This window comes from Cervus canadensis, chromosome 21, assembly GCF_019320065.1.
Source record: "Cervus canadensis isolate Bull #8, Minnesota chromosome 21, ASM1932006v1, whole genome shotgun sequence".
Taxonomy (NCBI): domain Eukaryota; kingdom Metazoa; phylum Chordata; class Mammalia; order Artiodactyla; family Cervidae; genus Cervus; species Cervus canadensis.
Window position 1 is genome coordinate 29,840,829 of NC_057406.1, and position 15,131 is coordinate 29,855,959.

The window sequence follows — 15,131 nt, forward strand, 5'->3', positions numbered from 1 at the left end:
TGTGGGAATGGGTGGCCATGAGAAAGATTGGTCCCCTTCAACTGGCCCAGCAGTATTGACATTTACAGAAAATCTTCAAATTTCTATTTGGCTTGCATAAAAGGAAGAAGAGAGAATGCCAAAGCTCCTTCTATTAAGAATTAACTGGAGAAAAGTTTTACATTCTCTTCTCTGCTTCCAGGACCCAAGTTCAAAAGGAGAGAGACCAGAAAACTCAAGTTTCTGATGTCCAGCCTATGACTTTCAGTTTGATGGGGAGGGAGTTTCCTTATACCTCATATCTCTTACCACATCAGAGGAATCTATTCTCATCTGACTGATTCTAATTTATAATCTATATCTTATGCTTGTGGAAGTGAGCACCTATGTCTGGATCTGAACCTGGCCAGATCTCAACTCTGTCTTGTGTCATTGGCTTAACATTCAGTGTGTGGGTGTACCACTCTATAAACACTCCTGGGAACCACGACAACAGGACTCAACCATTCAGCTCTGAGGCTATGGCTGCATCTTCTGCCAAGTGTGACCCTGTCTTTAATTACTCCATGCTATTTTTGTCTTATAGATTTTCTGCCATCACTGAAGAGTCTTTTTGGAAATCCGGTGTACTTCTTATATTTGTGTGCAAGCACCGTTCAGTTCAACTCTTTATTTGGCATGGTAACTTACAAACCGAAGTACATTGAGCAACAGTATGGGCAGTCAGCCTCTAAGGCCAACTTTGTTATCGGTACGCTTCTCTGTCCTTCCTGCTTTCCAATAGGTATTATCAACTCTGTGTCTTATTGATCCTTAGTAATTTTAAAAAGTTGTTCTGATATTTAGACTGAAAGCAACTTATGACATTTTAGAAAGTGAGTGGAAAAATCTAGCAGAGTAAGATATTTAGAAAGTCTGTGGTACAACTTTGTGTCAAGAATTATTTAGAACAGTGTGTGATTGACCATGAGCATACCATGTAGACTAAACATGCATTTTGTTAGGGGATTGTTAACACTGGCTGTCTGTCTTTCAAGTGTAGCTGAAACCTCATAACAGTGCCTCTTCTACCTGAAGAGCTTCTAGGATTACAAAAGGTGAGTATTCAAACAGGTTAGAAGGTATGCATTGCAAAACAAAGTTTGTATTTGCTCAGGATTGAAAGACTTCTCTGACTCCTGACATTTGAGGTTGTTTAAAAGGCCTGTATTTCTAGCACAGCAGAGCAACCATTTAAGAGGAAGGTATTCAAAGGCAAAGAAAAATATGAAAAGATGAATGAAGAACCAGAATCTTCAAATACATAACCACGGTCCTGCAAGCAACTGTACCCTTTAAAACCGGGACTGTTTGCTTAGTCGCTCAGTTGTGTCTGACGCTTTGAGACCCATGGACTGTAGCCCACCAGACACCTCTGTCCATGGGGATTCTCCAGGCAAGAATTCTGGAATGGGTTGCCATGCCCTCCTCCAGGGGATCTTCCCAACCCAGGGATCGAAACCTAGCTCTCCCACATTTCAAGTGGATTCTTTACCAGCTGAGCCAACAGGGAAGCCCAAGAATACTGGAGTGGGTAGCCTATCCCCTCTCCAGGAGATCTTCCAGACCCAGGAATCAAACTGCGGTCTTCTGCGTTGCAGCTGGATTTTTTACCAGCTGAGCTACCAGGGAAGCCCCAAAGTCCGTGAAGATGTAATTTAATGCTATTGTTTCATATTCTGTCCCTTTGGACATGTTCTTTTATGACAGGAGATTCCAGTGGTTTAGAATCATTCCTTCATAAACATTTTAAATATTGCTCTATTCATCTATCTCTGAAAGAAACCTGGGGAATGGGGAGTGGGGAAACAGCTAAGCATATAATATTTTAAGACATGTAATTTTCCTGTAAAATCCTAGACAATGGACACTTAGCATATGCAATTTTAATTGACTCTTTGGTCTGCTCTTCCCCTAAATTTTAACTGCTAAGGCTATATCATTGAGAGGCTTCCCAGGTGGCACTAGTGGTAAAGAACCCATCTGCCATTGCAAGAGACATAAGAGACACAGGTTCGATCCCTGGGTCAGGAAGATACCCTCTAGAAGGAAAAGGCCACCCACTCCAGTATTCTTGCCTGGAGGATCCCAAGGACAGCCTGGCAGGGTATAATCCACAGGGTTGCAAAGAGTCAAACATGACTAAGCAACTTAGCACATACCACTGAAGTTTTACGTTCAACATTAATTGTCTCAAACTGATTTTATTATTTAATGGTTGATCTGAAGAAACATTTTTTAGCATTTTTCAAACCTATATTCCACCCATGCCAATCAATGTATGGAATGAAAGTTTGAAACATTTAAAACTTTTAATTTTTTGTTGTTTATTGAGACATAACTTGCAAGCAGCAGTTAAGTCTACAGATCTCAAATGTAAGCTCAGCAAGACAAATATTTACACAAAAATATGTGTGTAGTAATCATTATCCAGAACCTGTAGCTCACTTTAGTGTCCCAGTCGCCTCCCTCAAACCTTCTTCTATCCAACATTCTTCTCCAAATTAATAACTATTCTGAAGTCCACCATCACAGACGAGCCTTGCCTGTTTCTGAATTTTATATAAATAGTATAATGAGCTATATACTCCTTTGTGTCTAGGTTTTTCCCAATGGAAGTGAAATCTACAAGACTCATTCATGTTATTGCATGCAGTGGTGGTTTGTTCTCATTGCTGTGCAATATCCCGTTATATGAATACACCACAGTTTATTCATTTTCATGCTGGTGGATATTTGGGTTGTTTACTGCTTTGGCATTGCATGCTTGCTCAGTCATGTCCAACTCTTTGTGACCCCATGGACTGTAGCCCACTAGGTTCCTCCATCCATGGGATTTTGCAAGCAAGAATACTGGAGTGAGTTGCCATGCCCTCCTCCAGGGGATCTTCCTGACCCAGGTATGAACCTGCATCTCCTGCATTGGCAGAAGGATTCTTTACCACTAAGCCACCTGGAAAGCCTGTTTACTGCTTTGGGCTATTCTAAATAACACTGCACAAACATTCCACATGTATTTTGGTAGGCAGATTCAGTCCTTTGTCTTGGCTCTAAGTTGGAGTAGAATTGCTGGATCCTACGGTATGTGTATGTTTTGATCTGGTAGATATTGCCAAAGTATTTCGTTAAAATGTTGTGCAAATGTTTCCTCTCATTAGAAATGTAAGAAGACTCCAGTTCTTCCATATCCTTCTTTTATTTGGTATTGTCAGTCTTTTTCATTGTAACCATTCTTATGGGGTCTGATGGTATCTTACTGTGGCTTAATCTATTGACTAGCAATACTGAGCATGTTTTCCCAAGCTTATTGGTCATTTCAACATTATCTTTTGTTAACTCTGTTTGAGTGGCTTGCCCATTTTTATTGGATTGCTAGTCATTATTGATTTGTAGGAGTACTGTAGATTTTTCCTGATACAAATTTTTTGTATTTTGCAAATACTTTCTCACAGACTTCAACCTTCCTTTTCGCTCTTCTTAATTTTAATTCAGTCCATTTTTAATCTTTTGCTTCTTCATTAGTGCTAGTTTGAGCCTGTTTTGGAAATATTTATCAAACCCCAAGGTTATGAAAAATAAAATTGCTCCTAGTAGATTGTTTTAACTTTCATGTTTATGTTATAATCCACTTCAAGTTATTATTTTTTGTATTATGTGAAGGAAGTCAAGGTTCACTTATCAAAATGAAGAGACTATCTTTTCCCCATGAATTGTAGTGAAGGAACACACCTTTAATACATGTTTACTTCTCATTATTCAATATGTGCATGATACTTAGAGATCTAATATGTGCATAATACATAACACATTTGATTTTGCTCTCACTACGATGATGAATACGTTTTTTTTTACCATTTTCAAATTGAAAAGTTTATTTCATAAAGGAAAATTAAGGGCATTTGGGGGAAGTTACTTAGAATAGAAATGAAACTATATGTAATCTCATTCCTTTACTAAGTAGATAATAAATGAAATATGCTTTACCTATAAAATTGTTTTAAGGGTAATTAGCACAGATGATGAATGTAAGATTCTGAGAGATTTAATGACCTGCCCAATTTCATGCTTATATAGCATACATACATAATTATATAGCCAGGAATGAAACTATTTTATGTGAGTTTCTGAGTTGTATTTCCTCAGTGGGCATAATTATTTTTGGAAAACTGACAGGAAGAATCTGATAAATAATTATCTTTTTATCTATGGCTAGCTGATTTCTTTTAATCTATAACCCTATGCTGTATATTAAAATGGACTCTGAGATCCAAACAAACTCATCATCAGATTTTTTTGAGCCATTTAGCAAAGGTTGCCTGGCACCCTAATTCCTCATGTTTCTGACATATCTATAGATAATTCAGGTACTTTTGTGAGAGGTAAATGAAAATGCTTAGTAATTCCACATCCTTATAACTAGGATGAGCTTTCCTGGTAGCTCAGACGGTACAGAATCCGCCTGCAATGCCAGAAGACCTGGGTTCAATTCCTGGGTTGGGGAGATCCCCTGGAGAAGGGAATCATTACCCACTCCAGTATGATAGCCTGGAGAATTCCATGGAATGAGGAGCCTGGTGGTCTGCAGCCCATGGAGTCACAAAGAGTTGGACACAATTGAGCAACTTTCATAGGGCATACCTGGTAGCTCAGCTGGTAAAGAATCTACCAGCAATGCAATTCCTAGGTTGGGAAGATCCACTGGAGAAGGAATAGGCTACCCACTCCAGTATTGTTAGGCTTCCCTGGTGGCTCAGAAGGGGAAGAATCTGCCTGCAAGGGGTTGGGAAGATCCTGCGGAGAAGGGAATGGCTACTGACTCCAGTATTCTTGCCTGGAAAATCCCATAGACAGAGGAACTTGGTGAGCTACAGTCCATGGGATCTCAAAGAGTCAGACAAAACCGAGTGACTAACATAAGCATGAAATAACTAGGATACTTTCCTGAGTGGTATGATTTTACATTAGTAAGTATAGGATACAGCAGAGTAAGGGAAGTGGGTAAATTATCTGACATCCCTAACACTTATTTTAATCAGAATGGTGAAAAGAAATGCATCACTGGGTTAAAATAAAGATGGGAAAAGACATGTAAAATGGATTGGAAATGCACGTAATTCTCATTCAACAAATACTTTCTCCCTTTCATTTCTTTCCCACCCCTGGCTCTTTTCTCCATCTTTTTCCTTTGGGTTGTGGGAGAATGACCCTTTCTGTGATAAAATATGAGAAAGGCCCAAAGAAGACACATTTCCATTCTACTCTCAGAGAAAATATTTGATATGACATGGATGAAAGAATAAACAGGGATTTCTCTAAAGTGTTCAAGGGCTGACTAATCCAATGACTATTTTACTGTATGTGTTTTTATATGTTGGTCACATTCTTTCTAAAGTCTAGAAATAGCATTTTCTTATATTAATGACTTTTTTATTACAAAAATGAAAGAAAGATAAAGATGTTTCAAATTCAGGGACTAGATAGTATATTGCAAAATGATTCTGCTTTTTTATAAACGGTATGAGCTTTAAAAAAATTTCCATTGCAACTTCTACTGAAAGAAATTTGACTAGCAGGTGAATCTTTCATTTAAGCCTTTTTTAATCACTGTGAAGGTACATGGACATGATCTCTTCTTCCCCTTCTTATAACTCAGACTGAAATTATTTATTTTTGCTTAATTTCTTGAAATTTTTTGATTAAATAAAATAGTAACTAGTAGACAAGATATAACAATACTGACTGTAATTGACAAAAATGATTATCATTCTCAATTTTTGGAGATGTTAAACAAATAAGGAAAAATTAAAATCCTTTGAGAAAAAATAATTATAATAGAAAGCTTTATTTTGTGGCTAAGCTAGAATAGCAAATTCAGAATAGTAATATGATGTCTTCTAGAATTAAGTAAAGTTACATTAAAAACTTGTGAGGTGATGGAAAACTATCTTAATTTGTGAGGGGGAAAAACTGTTATTATCCCCAAGAAGGATGGCTAAGTTTACTTGTCTGCACTGAACAGGTATATGAAAGTGTACATTTTTACTGACATTTTTCTCTCTTTGTAACATTCAAATCTTAATATTTTGTCTTCTAATATTAGAGTAATATTGTGAAGGTCCATGATGTAACCAGAACTTTCACTTCACTGGGGAAAAAAAATCTCTAAAAATATCCTAAAGTACTAAAGAGCCTCTTGATGAGGGTGAAGGAAGAGAGTAAAAAAGATAGGTTAAAACTAAATATTAAAAAAAACCTAAGAACATGGTATCCAGTACCATCATTTTATAGCAAATAGAAAGGGAAAACATTGAAGCAGTGACAGATTTCCTCTTATTGGGCTCTAAAATCACTGCAGATTATGACTTCAGCCATGAAATTAGAAGATGATCACTTCTTGGCAAGAAAGCTATGTATGACAAACCTATACAGTATGTTAAAATGCAAAGGCATCACTTTGCCAACAAAGGTCTGTTCAGTCAAGACTATGGTCTTTCCAGTAGTCACGTACGAATGTGAGAGCTGGACAATAAAGAAGGAAGACCGCCAAAGAATTAATGCTTTTGAACTGTGGTGCTGGAGAAGACTCTTGAGAGTCTCTTGGAGAGCAAGGAGATCAAACCAGCCAATCTTAAAGGAAATCAACCCTGAATACTCTTTGGAAGGACCGATGCTGTACCTCCAATGCTTTAGCCACCTGATGTGAACAACTGACTCATTAGGAAAGACCCTGATGCTGAGAAAGATTGAAGACAGAAGGAAAGAGGGTGACAGAGAACAAAATGGCTGAATGGCATCACCAATTCATTGGACATGAACTTGGGCAAACTCTGGGAGATGGTGAGGACAGAGAAGCCTGGCATGCTGCAGTCCGTGGGGTCACAAAGAGTTGAACACGACTTGGTGACTGAACAACGACAAGCTCAGCTTGCCTGATATTTGGATAAATATAAATGTTAAATTCAAGAGAAAATATATAAAATAAATTGAAATAAATTACAGATGCCAGCATAAATTATGGCTAATATTTCCATCTGAAATATTCAGATGGTAAACATTTTAAGAGCAGCACAGTTTACAACGTGAGTGGAAAAAGTGTGCAATGAAGAAATCAGACTGAAATTTCTACCTCATTGAATGGCTCAGAAATACCTAAGATGAAAGAAAAAAAGCTTTGGGAGGTGAGAAGCACATTTCATCTGCTTTTCAGGAACTTTGCCACCAAACTGGCCCTGCATGGATGACGTGGCCCTGCACAGATCCTAGGGAACTTGAAAGGGAGAACCAAATTGACAATATATTTGAAAAGTCCTACTAATCTTTTTTTGAATCATGTTATAATTTAGTCATCCTGAAATTGAGAAAGATATTCTGGAGAAATGGCTTTTATGCACATTTTAATAGAAATCCACCTATGTAAGAAACACAGGATTCTATCATGAGCATAGTTCTTCTCTTGAAGGTTTGATTGGAGGGTGAGAGATATGAACAAACAAACAGGCAATTTTGATAAGTACCAAGGCTGCCTCTAGGACCCCACACAAGGGCTTCAAAGGGGGTTCTGATGACCAAGTCATGCACCCTGGTATCAGATGCATCCTCTGGAGGCATGATATGGCTGGTAGAGGATGTGATAGGTACTCTAATTAGGGGAAGCCCAGAGCACTTTGGTGGAGGAGGAAATGGCAACCCACTCCAGTATTCTTACCTGGGAAATCCCAGGAACAGAGGAGCCTGGTGGATTGCAGTCAATGGGGTCACAAAGACACAACTGATCATGCACGCATGCAGGGTACTCTGGATGAACAAGCATACCCTTGGAGTCAGAAAGAATTATCTGGGAGATGATGCTATCTGAATTAAGAGCAAAAGGACAGGGAGGTGTTAAAAGATGAATGCATGAGAACAGGGATGGAGGTTGGGGAGGACGAGAGATAGCAATTATCTTGCTATCTCTGTGGCAGAGATGGCAAATATTCTTGAGCAGAGAGACCTATAAGCAAGAGAACACATTAAATCCTCTGCAAGTTTCAAGAGAACACAAGCCTCTGAAAAAGAGGTGGGTCTAGAGAGGATATTCCTGATTATTAACAATCTGTTCTGAGGGAGAAATATCCCTAGAATTCCTTTATTCTCAGGCTATTCTAAGCCAGATGGAGTGCTGGGAAGTCAGTGAAATTTAGCACAACATGTTGCTCAGGCCAAAGAGTGTATTTTGTGCCATTGCTTCTGATGTCCCAGGCAGGATGGGTACTTTACAAAATAAATTTTTCTTTTTTATTAAAGTATAGTTGATTTTTAATACTGTGTTAGTTTCAGAGATTCTACAGCACAGAGATTCAGTTATACATTATATGTATATAGTCTTCAGATTCTCTTTCCCTATAGGTTATTATAAAATATTGAATATAGTTCCCTATGCTAAAAACTAGGTCCTTGATTATCTATTTTACATATAGGAGTACGTATATGTTAATCCCAACCTCCTAATTTATCCCTCCCCCCACTTTCCTTTTCCCTTTGGTAACCATAAATTTATTTCTATGTCTGTGAGCTTGTTTTGGAAATAAATTCATTTGTATATTTCTTTTAAATTCCACATACAAGTGATACTGTATGATATTTAGCTTTATCTGTCTGGCTTACTTCATTTAGTGTGATAGTCTCTAGGTCCATCCATGTTGCTGCAAATGGTGTTACTTTGTTCTTTTTTATGGTTGAGCAATAGTATTTCATGTTTTTTTTCTGTGTGTGTGTACGTATGTATGTGTGTGTATATATATTTTATATCCCATCTTTATACATTTATCCATTGATAAGACAATTAGTTTGCTTCCATTTCTTGGCCATTGTAAATGGTGCTGCAATGTATACTGGGGAGCAATGTATCTTTTAAAATTATGGTTTTCTCTGGATATATGCCCAGGAGTAGAGTTTCAGGATCATATGGTAGCTCTATTTTTAGATTTTAAGAAACCTACATATTGTTCTCCATATGCCAGTTTACATTCTCACCAACAGGGTAGGTGAGTTCCCTTTTTTCTACACCCCCTCCAGCATGTGTTATTTGATGATGGTCATTCTGACCAGTGTGAGGTGATACCTCCTAGTAGTTTCGATTTTCATTTCTCTAGTAATTAGTGATGTGGAGCATATTTTCATGTGCTTTTTGGTCATCTGTATGCCTTCTTTAGAGAAATGTCTATTTAGACCTTCTGCCCATTTTTTGATTGGGTTTTTTTTTTTTTAATATTAAGCTGTATGAGCTGTGTGTCATAAAAAGTAAAGTGAAAGTAGCTCAGTCATGTCTGCCTCTTTGTGATCCATGGAATTCTCCAGGCCAGAATACTGGAGTGGGTAGCCTTTCCATTCTCCAGGTGATCTTCCCAACCCAGGAATCAAACCCAGGTCCCCTACATTGCAGGCAGAGTCTTTACCAGCTGAGCTACAAGTGAAGCCCACTTGTCATAAGAAAGAACGAAGTTTTGCCATTTGCAGCAACATAGACAGACTTGAAGGATATCATGCTAAAAAGTGAAGCCAGACAGAAAGACAAATATTGTATGATACCATTTATCTGTGGAATCTAAAAAATATAACAAACTAGTGAATAAAATAAAAAAGAATCAGAGTCACAGATACAGAGAACCAACCAGTGGTTACCAGTGGGGAGAGGGAAGGGGGTAGGAGCAATATAGAGATAAGGGATGTTTTAAAAGGGGGGTTATTATGGGGTTATCTGAAATCACATTGTGTGAACCTTTCAAAAATTGTAAAGCACTATGGAATTTAAATACTCTTTAATTCAAATAAATAAACTTTCAAGTTAAAATCATCAACATCATCAACAGCAGGTGCCTCTTAGCTGATGTTCAGCTCTTCAGGAGCCCAATGCACAATCTCTGCCATTTGCACACCCACAAACCTCAGCTCAGCTGAAGAAGCAAAAATGAATATCTCTTTTTTCAATTTCTCTAATTTCATGATCATGCCGCCTTCTAGGTGGGTTAATTTCTAATACGATCACTTTAATGCTAACAATGCATAGTCACGAAGAGATGAAACAAAATATCCTTTTAAAAATAATCTATCAATACATGATGAAAACATTTTTTAAAATAATGTAATAGCTAACCAAGTATCACTATATATTTTATGTTTTAGATCCTATGAAACTTAGTTAAGTGACTAGATATATAAATCAGAAAAGAAAGAAAGGAAAGGAAGAAAGGAAGCTACTTTGCATCTATTATCACTGTATGTCAGTATTTTTAATTTTTTAACACAAATTTCAGTGTGAGTCAGAAAAGGATACTTGTAATTATTGTGTACCTCAGCAGATGCTGGCCAAGGTTTATACAAACTTCAGCCCTTTATTACATGAAAGAAATGTGTTATCTCAAAATCTCAAGATATATCAGTAATTGATGAGTAGACAATATGAGAGAGAGATTCTAATCACAGAGAGGTTGAGCACTGGATGCCTGATTACCTTTCCCTACAGTTCTTTACCAATCACAATCCAACCAAAGAGCCTCTTTCTCCATCTTTCCTAACACAGAGGTGTTCCACTTCCCCCAACCCCAACATTTTCATCTTTGTCTCATAGATGGAAATGTTCATAATAACCCAATTGAATGATGTTTTGTGCCAGATATTAAGCTAATAACTTTTCACGCCATTTAATCACTTTAAGGACACTTATTAGTTCTATATTATATGTGAGGAGACAGTTTTAGAGAAGCTCAGAGAATTACTTGCAGTTGCATAGCTATTTACATTGTGGAACTGAGATTCAAAGCCATGGAGCTGGGTCTTCGGGATCCAAACTCTTAATCACTTTGTTGAACTTCTTCCTAGTATTGCTTTTTAAGTCACACTTCTTTGACTGCTAGTGAGATTGAACATCTATTTATGAAGAATTATATCTCCCAAATCCTCTTGAAGGAGAGTCAGTTTAACATAGTTATTGAAAGCATTTAACTTGATAACAGCCTTCCTGGATTCATATCTGGCTTTTCCACTTACTAACCACCACCATCAACAAATTTCTCTCTGAAATAAAGATAACATATGCCTATCTTCTAAGGTTGTGGTGAAGAGTAGATGTGATAGATAATATATCAAATGCTTAACTAAGTGACTGGTACACTGTAAGCAAATTTAAAAAAATATGAAAGGTGCCTAATAATATGTTGTTATTGTTCATGCTGTAAGAAAGCATATCAAACTAAGAGGCTGGGCAATAAAAGCAAATATTGTTGGGGTCAGAAAATAGAACCAGGACTGTTTTTGTGATTGTTTGTTTATTCCTTACAGTCTATGTGCCTATTCTTCTTTCATTCACAGCCTTAAAAAGCATTATAATCATCTAATTGCCACCTGATTGCACCCGTTATTCCTGGGATTAGACCACAAACACCAGATTCATTGACTGATTCGGTGTTTATTGATTTCAAACCCTATGCTAGACATTGTGATAGGCAGAACCCTGGGTCTGTCAGCTGTGTTATCATTAATCTAAAACCTAGATGTTAGTGGCTGAATAGTTCTATAAACTTAAATGGATCAAGTAGTCTAATAATAAGTTAAAAACTATATTACACAGTTTCACACAAACCCTTAGAAAGTTTGGGTGAATGTACTCAGATTTCTTTTAGAGGTTCACAAAAATGACACATTTTTCTTTTTCCTCAGGGCTCATCAACATACCTGCAGTGGCCCTCGGAATATTCTCTGGGGGAATAGTTATGAAAAAATTCAGAATCAGTATTCGTGGTGCTGCAAAACTTTACTTGGGATCATCGGTCCTTGGGTACCTGCTATTCCTTTCCCTGTTTGCACTGGGCTGTGAAAACTCTGATGTGGCAGGATTAACTATCTCCTACCAAGGGTATGTTTACTCATTAAGTAATCAGAGGAGATCCGTTTGTTTAACCAAATTAATTATGGTGTTTCAAGATAAGATAATTAAATTATTAAGAACATACCTATGAAAAGGAATTATTGTTTTATTGTGGAAGAATAGACAATGCTTATGACGTGAAGCTGTTGTTGTCACCAAAATCTGTCATTTTCTTTGAATCTGAAAGTGGAAGCAAATATTAAAAAATAGCAAATCCATATCTTTCTTTAGGGAAGCAACCTGATAGTAGAAAATACAGACCTTGAATTTTGCTTCTCCATTCTTAGTGAAGTGATACTGTACGAGTTATTTAATCTAGCCTCAATGTTAGTATTTTAAAACCAGAAATAATAATTGCCTTTTAAGGTTTTGTAAGGCAAGATAATACACATGAAAGGGATTAGCACTTACCCAGCACAAAATAGAAGTGCCATTCTTGGAAACAATTGTAGTTTATTTTCTTTGAAAACTAGATACCTAGAAAACTGGAATGGTTTCTATGCTACACTTTACAGTCTCTGTCATTCAAGTCAAGGGAAATTGAAGGAGAAAATGGCTACCCCTCAACCCGGTGACGAACATGCAGCTCTTTGCAGTTGATCACAGGAGGATTTACTGATGCTTTTAGATTTATGCCATCCTGTGTGGGGGTAGTGATTAGATTTCTTAGTTTCCAGAGTAGTCTAAAGGCTGGATCTTGAAGAAATTACTTCATCCTTCCCCTTCAAGAGTCCTCGCTATCACTCTGTCTCTGCACCTGAGTTCCCAGAGACAATTCTCCTCATCCTCCTACCTATCTATATATCATTTGTTTAAAAAAAAAAAAAAAAAAGTATTGAGCTGCTACAGGTTGCCAGGCCAGCCTCCCTGATTTTATCTGCCTGGCTGCCTAAAACTCTATCTGTTGGCTCAAAGGTCAACCATCCTGACAACATGTTGTTTCCTGATGATTCAGTTTCTTCTTGCTCACTGCTTGCTCCCCAGCCTCTTTGCACATTTATCTGTCTGGTGTTCGTGTTCCAACACCTTCATTAACCTAGTTGCTCCTGTTGTTACATACATGCTCAGTCATGTCTGACTCTTTGCAACCTCATGGACTGCAGCCCACCAGCCTCCTCAGTCCTTGGGACTTTCCTGGCAAGAATACTGAAATGGGTTGCCATTTCCTCCTCCAGGGGATCTTCCCAACTCAGGGATTGAACCCACATGTCTTGCATTGCAAGCAGATTCTATATCACTGAGCCACAAAGGAAGCCCACATCAATTATGCCTTTTGTCCTCTAACATGTTCAGGAAAATTAGTGAGTGCAAAGTTCATATAACATTGCTTCTGGGAGTTGTCACAGCAACAGTTAGACTTAATAGAGTGTATCGTTGCCTTGATAACATTGAACAATATAGATCAAGAATGTTAGTTATAAACAGGAATTGGAAGAAGATTCTGGAGAGAGTAGAAGTCTTGTGCCATGATTTCCTATTCCTAAGATCCTCGGTGGGTGGACAGTGGTCAAGTACTTTATATTTTGCAATTTAGAAAACACCTTACCTTTTTATCATCTCACTTCTATCTTAAGGTGCCTTTATGAAGTTTTGTTACCGTCATTTAAAGAACTGAGATTAGAAAGGTCAGTTAACTTCCTTCCAGTATGTTTTTTCCTACTGCATTGTGCTATCTCTAAGCCAAAAGCAAATACAGAAGTAGACAACAGAAAAATTTTGAGATTTACATTAAAAGTATACTCAGATGATAATAAAAGATTCAATATTCTTAAACAAACAAAAAATTTCATTGAATACTAGGTCCCTGAAAGCCGTTCACCTTGAAAGACTATAACTACAATGTAATAATGTTATCATTGTTTAAAACGCCTCTTTTTTGAAATTGCTTTCCATATTTTTAAGAATATTCTCAACAATGGCAAAGATTTAACCTCTAAGAGTAGCTTTGTTATTGGAAGCAACCAAAGAAAAGGCAACATCAATGGGTAAATCTAAATCTTTAGAAAAATCTCATAAATATAAACTTTCTGGCATATTTGATAAAACTAATAATAATTAAAAATTTAAATAATGACTCTACTGTCAACATATCCTTCAGGAAACATATATGCAATTAACTTCTGCTTCAAGATTGTCCTAAGTGATAAATTTAATGTTACCTTCAGCAATATAAAAGAATTAACTGTATAAAATAACCATGCTCTCCAGGGTTTGTCCAGAGTTTCTTTGTCCCACAAGGTTGGTTTGATTCCGGACATTCATTCAGGATCAGTATAGAGAAGCTTTAGATATGGCATTGCAAAAGTTTCTCTTCTGCAATGATGAGAATTAAGTCTGATGCCCAAGACAAGAACTTAGAATCCAGAGGCCTGGAAGGGTTCTGACTCTGGGTTTGTCACTGACAAATGTTGTGAATTTGAGCAAGTTATCTGCCTACTTTGGCCCTGAATTTCCTGATTTTCCCAATGACAAGTTAACCTAGACCATCCCCAGTGTTCTCTTGGCTCTAATCTTCTATAATCTCGGCTCTACAGTATCCACAGTGGCCTGATTCTAAGCTTTCAAAGACACACATTTGTACTTTCAGATACAGCAAAACAGTCTCAGTTAAAACTTCATGCCTTAGAGAAGAGAATAAGATAAAATATTCCTGGGTGACTTCGTAGGAGGCCTAGTTAAATAGCCTCTCATTCTGCTAAAAGGTATCTCAGACGTCTTTTTTCTTTACATTTGGGGTAACCAAATCCATAGTAGTTCTACAAGATGGAATATTGTATGAGAGTTTGTTATTATATTGATACATAGAGTAATGTCATAAATTGCTCTTGAAGTTTATTCTGTTTTTCTACTTTGATAGCTTTTTTCAAATGCATAATAATATAAAAAAATACTGTAGCATTCTAAAGTCAGTTCATTTCAGTTCAATTGCTCAGTCATGTCCAACTCTTTGTAACCCCATGAATCGCAGCACTCCAGGCCTCCCTGTCCATCACTAACTCCCGGAGTTTACTCAAACTCATGTCCATCGAGTCGGTGATGCCATCCAGCCATCTCATCTTCTGTCGTCCCCTTCTCGTCCTGCCCCCAATCCCTCCTAGCATCAGGGTCTTTCCCAATGAGTCAACTCTTCGCATGAGGTGGCCAAAGTATTGGAGTTTTAGCTTCAGCATCAGTCCATCCAATGAATACCCAGGACTGATCTCCTTCAGGA

At 37.4% G+C, this 15,131-nt stretch overlaps 1 protein-coding gene across 5 annotated transcripts in view; it reads left to right on the plus strand.

Moving 5' to 3' along the window:
- Positions 1-15,131, plus strand: part of SLCO1C1 (solute carrier organic anion transporter family member 1C1) — a 77,619-nt gene that overhangs the window by 44,262 nt on the left and 18,226 nt on the right. For all 5 annotated transcript variants that reach the window (XM_043441701.1, XM_043441700.1, XM_043441704.1 and 2 more), the window contains 2 exons: positions 566-730; positions 11,713-11,908. In XM_043441701.1, coding sequence (XP_043297636.1) covers positions 566-730; positions 11,713-11,908 — 361 coding nt within the window. The remainder of the gene's footprint in view (positions 1-565; positions 731-11,712; positions 11,909-15,131) is intronic.